This window comes from Ostrea edulis, chromosome 7 (assembly GCF_947568905.1).
Source record: "Ostrea edulis chromosome 7, xbOstEdul1.1, whole genome shotgun sequence".
In the NCBI taxonomy this organism is placed as follows: domain Eukaryota; kingdom Metazoa; phylum Mollusca; class Bivalvia; order Ostreida; family Ostreidae; genus Ostrea; species Ostrea edulis.
This window is the reverse complement of record NC_079170.1, coordinates 44,643,174-44,654,591: the sequence shown is the minus strand read 5'-3', so window position 1 is coordinate 44,654,591 and position 11,418 is coordinate 44,643,174. Positions and strand designations below refer to the sequence as shown.

Here is an 11,418-nt window from a genome sequence, read left to right as displayed (position 1 = left end):
CCTATGACATATTATAATTATGGAAATCGAAAAGCAAATATGCTTCACTGTCAACTGCGAAATAATGCTAGCAATTTACATGCTGATCTATTTAATCATTTTCTGAGGGAAAATCAAATATGTGATCTGTGTGGAAATATTTCTGAAACTGTATTTCACTTCTTCATGAATTGTACAAAATACAATTTACAAAGACAGAAACTAATCCCAAGTTTTAGTAATTACAATTAAAGTGTAAACTACTCATTAATTCCATACAATTATAGTAGAATTGATTACAAACTGCCATGTCATAAATTACCTATGTTATTGCAATGTTCAAATTATAGATATCCTTTGTGTTACACTGTATTTATATATTCTAAAGTTTGTATGACCTTGTACTTTCTATGGAGAGGACTTATATAGTCAGTGCCTGCTGTCCAATGCTATTATGAATTATCATAAAAAGATACTGTTTAAATTAAATAGTTCAGATGCCTGTGGTTTCTAGTGCAAGCAAGTACCATCATGTTGTACATGATTTTGTTAAACAATTGTACTAAAAAGTTTTAATAAACTTAGTGTATACCACATATCACTTGTATTCTGGTATGAGAAATTTTGCTGATGTAAAAAAAATAATGAAATTTTTTCCTCACTCAGGTGATCTATTGCAATATAGTTCGTCGTCTGTCGTACGTTAACTATTCCACGGTTTTAACTTCTTGATAGGTTCCTAAATAATTCTTTCAATATTAAGTATAAAGCCTTTTTGGGATAGTTTTGAGGAACCTACATTATAAATTTCATGGCTTTCGCATTTCAGGGGCAAACGAGGTCGGGCAAACATTTCCCAAATTTGATTAATTTTCCAAGTTCTTTATTTCCAATTCAGTTATCTTAAGTGTTTGTTGTGTATTAGTAGTATATATACATATTTGGAAGTCGTCGGGAATTGGATATATATATATATATATATATATATATATATATATATATGAAAGTTTCCCGGGGTTTTTTTTCAGGCCCTTCTCGAAAGGGTGTCGAATGACATCACCTGGTTTGCCTTCAGCGCTTAATTGGCGCCCCTGTTATTTTAAGCCTGATTGCCCCTGAAATCCGAAAGCCCTGAAATCTTATTCTCGTCATAACATGCCCTCTAGCAAAATGATAAATTTCATTATCCCCGGGATTTTTATTTTTAGTTTGTTGAAACCTTGGTATGATGTAATTATATAACAATCAAGTAAAAATATACTACCGAATGTAATCATGTAAAATACTTTTGTGACTAAATATGCAGGATGGGCAAATGTATAATTTCTTTATAAATTTGTTAGGATCAGTGCCTTTATCAAACACCTTGCTAAAATATATATTTTTTTCTGTTTCTTATTGAAAAAAAAATGTTGCTCAAATTTAGATATGGATGCATGGTCGAGTAAAATAATATCGGTTAATGAATATTTGTCGTAAAGCAGAATAAGGACATGGTAGAATAAAATGGCATTCGTCTTCAGTTCGATTAAATCACATGTCTGACATTTTCTGTGAGACCTTGTTACATATGTATGTTTGAGTATCGACCCATTTCTATCAACACCTCGTGTGAAGACGTTCTAACTTTACTCATTATTGTAGCAAAGTATCAGGTAAACATTGTCTTTTAAAATAGTACTGAAGATAAAAACTATAGGGCTTCAATCTCTGTGACGGGGCCGGAATGAGCATATTGTGTTAAATGACAAAACAAAAATATGTCTAAAGCAGCAGGAAATTTACAATAATTGAATAAATGAAAATAATTCTACTTTAGACAGACATTCTTTATTTCCTCTATGGTTTAAAGATTACATCTATCAAATTAGTATTTGGTGCAATATGTTTACAATTGATAGTACTTAAACTTGAAACATAATATCAATAGGAACGCTTATATACAACCATATAAAAATGGAACACAATCAATGTTCATAGTTCATAAAATGTTCATTATTGAATCACACGCATCTAAACAAAATAACGCTACAGCAATGTCCTTATGCCCTTTATCATCACCGTGATGCCTTCCGAAACTGACAGCACGAAGTCCACTCATTCCTTTTCTGGAATGACCTCATTGTCCCTGGATGCAAGAATAGTACCGATTATTACATTTCCCGATTTGTATGTAAACTTGACATAAGTATCTACAGTCAACGAATTTACAATCATGAATATGCATGAGATGTTCGCGACTTAAATATAGGACAGGATAGTCTAGAATAAAATAATGTACAGTGTACTATATCGTTGACATTTCTTTTACAAAGTTTACACGACACTTCATCTGTTTCGTACGTAAAGAAAAAGTTGATCAATTCAAGTAATTTCCAGGTATATTATGTATGTTGAAGGGACAGTGCCTGATAAATAATTTAATTCAATACATTTTTCATTTAACAAAATAATGTACCAAACTGTTGGCCTATATAATCATTTTGTATTGCAACTTAATCAAGGTATCATTAGTTCACAGATTTTGTATACATTTGGTCGTTGAGAATATATTTTAAAAAAAAATCAAAAAAAAATCACTACATTCGAAAATAAAAATGAAATTCATCGGCTATTTGAGAAGAGAGACATGGTGCACATTGATTTTTCATGATTTAAGTTCCAGTTTCTATTTACAGGTGATGATTTATTGTACGGAATTTTACTAGTGGTTATTATTTTTTTTCCAAATATAATTTCAAATGCAGATTTATGCACAAATTTTTCATTACAAAGGTCGCTGTTCATAATTCTTTATACATATATTTTGCCGTTCTTGGAAAGTTGGTGATGAAGAAGCTGAAATCATCCCGCTTGTCATAAAGTTGGGTTGTTGGCTGACCTTTTCCAAAGTAACACCCAACACCCCCCTCCCCTAAACAATGAAAGAAAATGTTTTTAGAGTGATCTGCCCTTGAAGTAGCTCTTCAAATCGTTCGAAGAACGACTTCCGGGGAAAATAAACATGGCTGGGACGAAACCCCTGTCATTTGGTTTCTCAAAGAAAGCGAACAAAAAGGAGCTTACTAAATCGATAGCCGCAGAAAATGAGAAAGGGGAAGACACATCAACTGACTTCGTTATTTCAGTAGACAACAAAATTATAAAAGGGTAAATTTTATGGGGTTCACATGGGTATTTTGGTTGAGACCGAATAATCTCACGTTTTTCCAGTGTTTTTAAACGATGTTGCTGGGAGAAATGCTGCCATATTCAAGAATGGGAGATTTCTCCGCCTGCACCTTGATGTGTAGTCAGTATGTTCGGTTGGAATTTCAACCTTCATTTCATTTGCCGAATAAATAGACAGGGATAGACATTAACTTTTTATCTTCGGGCAAGTAAACTCAAACTTTCACCTGTCCTGATAAAAAACTCAGTCTTCACGAAAACATTAAAAACTTGCTGGCCAGTCGGACCAGTGAACTGTCTGAATTTACTGGCCCACAGTGAAATTTACTGGCCCCCTAAATTTTCATATGTTTATCACATACATTATGGAATGCATTGTCAAATTGTACAATTAATTTACTGGAACTATGGTTATTTCTCGTATTCATATCCACCCTAAGACATCCTTTCTGTCGATAACAGAAAAACAACACAGTACACGGTATTTTCTCTCTCTTCGCCCGCAAACAACAAGACTACAAATTCACGTATTTTTCACAAACAGCCCGAGTGCACCTTAGGAAGTAGCCTTCTCTACCAGCATGAAATGTAAACGATTGATTAATTCTACAAACTATAGAAATTGCATAAAATCAGAGATAACTGCAATTGACGAAGTTCATTTTAATTGGACCATGCAATAAAGCAGCAATTGTCGGTGTGCGGTGCGATACAGAACGCGGCCATTTTTGTTGTTTCAACAAGTTGTTCGTTTAATATTTACGCGATCAACGTACAAGTTATCTTGACAATTACAATTATAGTTATCGTTTTTTACGAAATAAACAAACCACGATGTCCAAACACTTACTTTATGTGCTATTTTTTTTATTTTGATGGTAAATTTAAGCAAATAAGACGTTTAGAATATCTAAATCCAACATTATATTTAATGTGATTTACAAAAAGTCTACAAGTCCATCAGACTTCCGGATTTTTAATTTTCACTGACCCGACCATAAAATTCACTGGCCTCGGTCTTCGGACCACTGAGTTTTTGTGAAGACTGAAAACTTAGTTGTCCAAAATTATTTAGACTCTAATACGCCTATCAACAAGTAATTTTGATGAGCACTCTTTTTGTCAATCGGTGAATAGCCAAGTTTTCACTTCTTTAGAATAGTTTTCCCTGTTTCAAGTCTTCCCTTTGTCCCCTGTGTAAGAGGTTATACCTGTGAATTATGCTATACAAGTTGCATTATTGTAGGTGAATGAAATAGATGAAAAATGTCATTGAGAGTTATAAATAAGAAAATTACAATGGCCATCGTAGGAAAATATCTTTTCACCGCAAAAGAGCGAACAAGGGATGTAAAATGAGGCAAAGTTTTGATACAAGTATTTAATTCAAATGCTCAATGTATTATTTCAATTAAGATAAAATTTAAGAAAGGTATCAGATCAGTTTTTGTTCTATAAAATATTCACGGATGCTAGGAATTTTGTAAATTTTATTACCGGTAAGAAAATACTGAGTACTGGCGATAGCTGTTGTAGTACTGCATGCATTTCTGACACGTGGTACATATCATGCTGCTGTTGGTGTTGATTAAACCTGAAAATTAGGACTGTCAGGTCGCTTGAGTCTCAAGTTTTCTTTTTAATTCTGATTTATTTTTATTTTCAACATTGCCTTTTCATTTATTGTCTTCTTTCTGAGCGTTTACTTCACTAAAATGCTTTGGGAAACAGTTGTGAAGACGCCATTTTCTCACAAACATGACTAACTAAAGATAAGTTGTCTGTCGTATAGTTTATGTTATTGGAACGACTTACTGATAGGATAAGATATGGTATGATCTTCATTAGTAGTCATGGTAGTAGTAGTATTAAAGATAAATTGATAATTCAGTAATTCTGAGTTGGATTTTACTTTCTAATATTTGATATTCATCAAGCTTAACACAATTGTTAAAATAATCGCATTTCCTACTGAAATAATCACTTGCCCGATTAATCACTTGCCCTATCGGGCAAGTGGTATTGAGTTTCACTTGTCCGAACTGGGTTTTCACTTGCATCGGGCAATTCAACAACTGTTAGTGTCAATCAATGTTAAAAAAAGCAGTAAATAAAAAATGACAAAAGATTATAATGAAATTCAGGTTATAGCATTCAAGAAACAACTAGTTTCATTTTGTGTTTGCCTTTACTCTTATACATGTCAGAGAAAAATTGTGATGGTAGCTAAACATTCTGCTCAATGCTCAAATATATGTACTAGTTTGTAAATGTGTGGACATTTGATACCGGGCAACTAGTATACAGCTGGGTAAAATGTATTTTTTAATGTTTCAGAACAAAGCCAGAAAAAGAGGAGAAAAAGAAAGAGTACGTGATTCCACTCATCAAACGTATTAAGTGGAGGAAGGGGGATAACTCTGCTAAAGAGGATGCTGATGAGGAGGAAGCTGTGAAGGAGATTATTGCAGGTATTTCATCATCAATCTCGCCTTCAGCTTCTAAAGCATAGCACCAGGGCTTTCACCAACTTCTTTCTGCTGTTGATTTTAATCTGCAAGTTTGAAAATGAGAATTGCTCATTAGTACTGTGTATAACTGATGTTATATATCAAGGAACAGCATTTGTTAGGAGGTTTGAAAACATTTGTTATAGTTGGGTATGTTATACATTTATTGTATGATAGTGAGGGAAATATGAAGATTTATTCACCCAGTTGCCATCAGGGAATATGATTTTTCTGGGGTGAATAAATCTTCATATCCCTCGAACACTCTTGCAATAAATCGTTTATTATACCGAAACAAAGCAAGACTACAGAAATGCAATTGAAATTGCAAGAGAGAAAAACCCGGTCTCCTTTGGTTTCCCAAAAACCACAAGTGCGGTGTATTAAATTGTACAAGCAACAAAATAAAATAAGATAATTACCTTTATTAAGTTTCCTTTCTCCTTGGATGCTGATTACTTATCATCGGTGATGAAACTTTTGAAAAATTTGTGTATAAGAAATTCTTTTGCACCTTGCAAAGTACGGGAAATATGACTTGGATGCCTTGTAACATCACAATAATCACAGTTTACCTTCATGTAGAGTTTATGGAAAGTAGATGAGGTCCCCCGAGGGATGCCATATACAACCTCCCGAAACATATCAAGGGAAAGTGTATGCTATTTGTAGGCTCAGTCACATGATTTGTTCAACCAATAGTATTTCATTAATCATAATGTCATTCTCTTAAGCCTCAGAGGTATAATAAAAAGTGTTGGTTGGCTTGTTCACGTATATGTCCGGAAAATTTCAGAAGCGTGAACATAATGAAAATAGCATTTTATAAATCTTAACAGTGTAATACTATGCTTTCAGAATATCAGATATTTTTTATACAAATTCAAAGTAAAATAAACATGGTAAATGATCAACCATATGAAATCATTAAAAAGGGAAAAAATCAAATGGTGCTAATAAACTTATCAACAATATACAGACATTGATGTAGTAATCAAATTTTGGGATTATTAACATGAACATGATGAAAGTACTATGTTTGATATTGAGGCTGCAACATTGAAAACAACTTAAGATGGGTATTAAAAACTGCTGTATTTGTTTGTATGATATACAAAAAAAAAAAAAAAAATTCCCTTTCACTAAAAAATTGAATGTATATCATGAAGAAAAACGGGATTTCCCATTCCACTTTGTAAAGAAAAACATAATGTCATTAATCACATGTATAGAAAAAAAAAATTGTGTGCCGGGCGTATTTACATGAAGAGAGAACCAGATGACATAACAAGAAATCCTATTCTATTCTTAGATGCTGCCAAAAAGAATGAGACTTGGGAGGAACATGGGAAGGTAGACAACTCTGACATTGCCATTCCATTGTTGATGCAGAATAAAGTCCCAGAGGGGTTTGAAACAGATGAGAAACTAGATGTATCCCTACGACCAAGTGAGGTAAGAGTTACACTGTCATGTAATATTTACAGGTAGGTATTTTTAGGGAACTTGTACAACAACCTGAATCTTTGATATACATGTATAAGAGAATCGTTTAGTCAGAGAGCAAGCATAATTATCAAATATCAGTCAATGTCTCAACATGAAAACTATCTATTTGAAATGCTTTAATATCTATGTGCCACAATTCAATATTTCCAATATGATACATGTTAATAGAAAAAATTAACACTAATGTTGAAGAAAAGATTTAATTACAAAAATTCAGTTACTGACAATATTTAAAGCAAAATGTTTCCAAACTACCCCACGGTAAGATGCTGGTGGGCTCTGTAGTTTAAACTGTTTAAGTTCATAATTGCTTTCATCAGAATCACAGCTAACAACAGCTTGAATCTTTTTGGAGGCCATTTCGCCCCTCATGCATGTAAAAATAATACGTACATAACCCATGTAATTATACCAAGCACAATTTTTTAAATTTATTAAACTGAAGATTGAGGCAGTGATTCGAACATTGAATGAAGCATTTACATTGGGCAGTATCGATATTTCAGTGAGTCGTTTCAGCCCTAAATATGAAACATCCTGTACTTGTACTTTTATATAGATTTTGCATGTAATTATACAAATTTAAAGTAAAATATAGACAAAGATTTGTGATTTTTCAAACAGCCAGAAGAAGCTGACTATGAGGAGGTACCCATTGAGCACTATGGTATGGCCATGTTACGGGGAATGGGATGGAAAGAAGGCGAGGGCATCGGAAAAAACAAAAAGTGAGTCATGGGAAATCGGAAAATTTCCATAATGAAGATTGAAAATGAGAGAAAGATCATAATTAAATTACATGTAAAATGTAAATAGAATTCTAAAACTATTTCTTTTATATTTTCTAACTTTTCAAGTCCATTTTGGTTTTTAAAAAGTTATTACTACTAAAACACTACTCAAGTAAAATGTTCAACTGGAAAAATTTCAAACTGAAAAAAAAATAAACTAAGAGGTACACAAGTATGCTGAGTGGCTGGCAGTGACCTAGTTGTTAGTATTTGTACACATTTCATCAGTCATTGGCTTCCATTTTAGGTGGGCTCCATTCTGTTTAAGCATTTGATCAATAAAGAATGGTTGACAATATAATGAAGTCACCATTACTGACAATTATCTGAGCATTCATAAAAAATTCAATTCCATAAATTTATTTGGGCTCCATTCTGTTTAAACATTTAGATAATCTTGAGTTTAATTCAGCAATTATTAGTAATTAACCTGACCACCTGAATACCTTGTTGAGCCTGTCACACTTCACCACACTGCTCTCAGACTACAGGTGTGATTATCAATGGGTGTTAGGTATTTGTAATTGCATTATTATCAAGGGTAAACCTTATTAGTTTGGACCATTTGTTTGTAAAAGTCAGTGGCATATGGCATTATATAGGGTTGGGCTGGCATTATAACAGGGGTGTGGGGTGGTTAACATGGGAGAAATAAACCTGTTCTTTAAGATTGTCAGGCAATAAATGGGGCTGGCATTATGATAGGGGAGGGGGATATAATGAGGGAGCACTGTAATATATGTGGTCTAGACAAGCAGAGTACATGAGTTGTCATGATTTATGTTGTCAGTATAGATAGATCTATAATTATACGCTATACACAATAAAAGACCCAAGCCGAAAGAAAAAAATTATTCAGCAGAAATATTGATATCATTTAACATACATGTGTACTTATACTTTAAGAAAGGTGTAAAATAAAAATCATGTGTGAATTTGCAATTCAAAATATTAGACTCTGATGAAGCACTAGTAACTTACAAACTCCTGCCCAAATTGCTGTACTATAATTCCACATTTTTCATAGACGAAATGTGGCTGCACCTGTTAATTAAATGACTATAATTCCACTGATATTTTTCATTGAAGAAATGTTACTGCACCTGATAAATGACCAATTCCACATTTTTTTATTGAAGAAATGTTACTGCACCTGATAAATGACTATAATTCCACATTTTTCATTGAAGAAATGTTACTGCACCTGTTAAATGACTATAATTCCACATTTTTCATTGAAGAAATGTGGTTGCACCTGTTGCTATACTACGACCTAAGGGTCTTGGGTTAGGTGCTGACCTCTCCGAAGCCAAACAGACACAGTGGAAAGGAGAGAATAATCTCAAAGACAAAGAGGATGAAGCCCTCACCATGAAAAAGGGAGTTTACTGTGTCCTTACAAAGGGATCTAATCGGGACCTCTATGGAGTGGTAATTAAACAGAAAAGTTTTATAACTTAAATGTTCTCTTGACATCGTCCATGTTGTTTTTTTTTTTTTTGGTTTTTTAGCTCTTCTGAGCCAAAGGCTCAAAGAGCTAATGCTATGGCCATTTGTGCGGTGTGCGTAAACTTTTTAGAAAAAGGGCTATAACTCAAGAACCCCTTGGCCAATTTTTTTCAAATTTGTTACAGGGTATCATTGGCCCAAGGGCTTTCATACATACTAAATATAGGGATGTGACCCTTTAACAAGGGGAGATAATCAGGAAAATACAAAAAAAAATAGTGGTTGCTAAAAAATCTTCTTCTCAAGAACCACAGGGCAGATTATCACCAAACTTACACATAAGGATGAGGATATGTTGTAGATTAAAAATTGTTCAAGGCATTACCCTGGGGCAAAGGGCGTGGTCTCAAGGTCACTTCAAAGTTTACCTAAATTTAAAATTTTTTAAAATTCCTTAAATCTTAGATATTTTAGTCATTATAAGGACTAGGATCATCAAATTTTGACAGTTGATGCATCTTAGGACCTTGTGTCAAGTTGTCTCAAAAGTAGGTCACGGTGACCTACTTTTTGAATTTTGCAGGTATTTATTTTAAAATTAATTTTGATGCATATCTTGGACACTTTGAAGCCTATGATCATCAAAACTTGTCAGTTGGTGGATCATGGGACCTTGAAATGCGTCAACTGAAAAATAGGTCACCGTGCCCTACTTTCTGAATTTTATGGCTTATCATTTATAGATATATTTTAAGTTGTTATTTCAAATACCGAGAGGTTTAGAATCATCAAATCTTGTAAGTTGATGCATCTTGAGGCCTTGAAACATATTTATAAAAAAGTAGGTCACAGTGACCTACTTTTTGAATTTTGCAGATATTCAAATTTCACATTTTCAATTTTAGATGCATATTTTGGGCACTGTAAAACCTAGGATCATCAAACTTTGTCAGTTGATGCGTCTTCAGTCTTCGGTTTGTGTCGACCAAAAAGTAGGTCACCGTGACCTACTTTTGGTATTTGACAGCTAAATTACTATATTTCAGACACTATTTGACCTACAATCATCAAATTTTGTCAGTTGATGCATCTTGAGTCTTCGGAGTATATTGACCAAAAAGTAGGTCACTGTGACCTACTTTTGGCATTTGACAGTTATATTTATATATTTCAGTCACTAATTGACCTACAATCATCAAACTTTGACAGTTGATGCATCTTGAGTCAACGGAGTGTGTCGACGAAAAAGTAGGTCACCTTGACCTACTTTTGGAATTTGACGACTATATTTATATATTTCAAATACGATTTGACCTACAGTCATCAAACTTTGTCAGTTGATGGGTCTTGCATTTTCGAAGGAGTTTCGACCAAAAAGTAGGTCAACTTGACCTACTTTTGGAATTGGACACCTATATTTATATATTTCAGAACTATTTGACCTACAGTCATCAAACTTTGTCAGTTGATGCGTCTTGCATGTTCAAAGGGTGTTGACAAAAGTAGGTCACGTTGACCTACTTTTGGAATTGGACGGCTATATTTATATAATTCAGATACTATTTGACCTACAGTCATCAAACTTTGTCAGTTGTTGGGTCTTGCATGTTTGAAGGGTGTTGACGAAAAAAATAGGTCACCTTGACTTACTTTTGGAATTTGACGGCTATATTTATATATTTCAGATACTATTTGACCTACAGTCATCAAACTTTGTCAGTTGATGGGTCTTGCATGTTCGGAGTTCGCTGACCAAAAAGTAGGTCACCATGACCTACGATTGGAATTTGACAGCTATATTTCAATATTCAGATACTAATTGGCTTAAAATCATCAAACTTTGTCAGTTGATATTTCTTGGTTCTCAAAATGTGTAGACCAAAAAGTAGGTCACATTGACCTACTTTTTTTGAATTCTTAGGATTTAACTAAAGATTTAGAATACTAAGAGGCTAAGAATAGAAATGGTGGGGTTGTACAATTTATCAGAAGAGCGATTCTAGGCCCTT

The 11,418-nt window shown here is 33.5% G+C and overlaps 1 protein-coding gene across 1 annotated transcript in view; it reads left to right on the top strand.

Annotated features, from left to right (window-relative positions):
- Positions 1-2,933: 2,933 nt before the first annotated feature.
- LOC125653977 (G-patch domain and KOW motifs-containing protein-like) overlaps positions 2,934-11,418 on the top strand; it is a 10,458-nt gene continuing 1,973 nt past the window's right edge. The window contains exons 1-5 of the mRNA XM_056145710.1: positions 2,934-3,129; positions 5,488-5,621; positions 6,973-7,115; positions 7,794-7,897; positions 9,202-9,412. Coding sequence (XP_056001685.1) covers positions 2,984-3,129; positions 5,488-5,621; positions 6,973-7,115; positions 7,794-7,897; positions 9,202-9,412 — 738 coding nt within the window. The 5' untranslated portion in view covers positions 2,934-2,983. The remainder of the gene's footprint in view (positions 3,130-5,487; positions 5,622-6,972; positions 7,116-7,793; positions 7,898-9,201; positions 9,413-11,418) is intronic.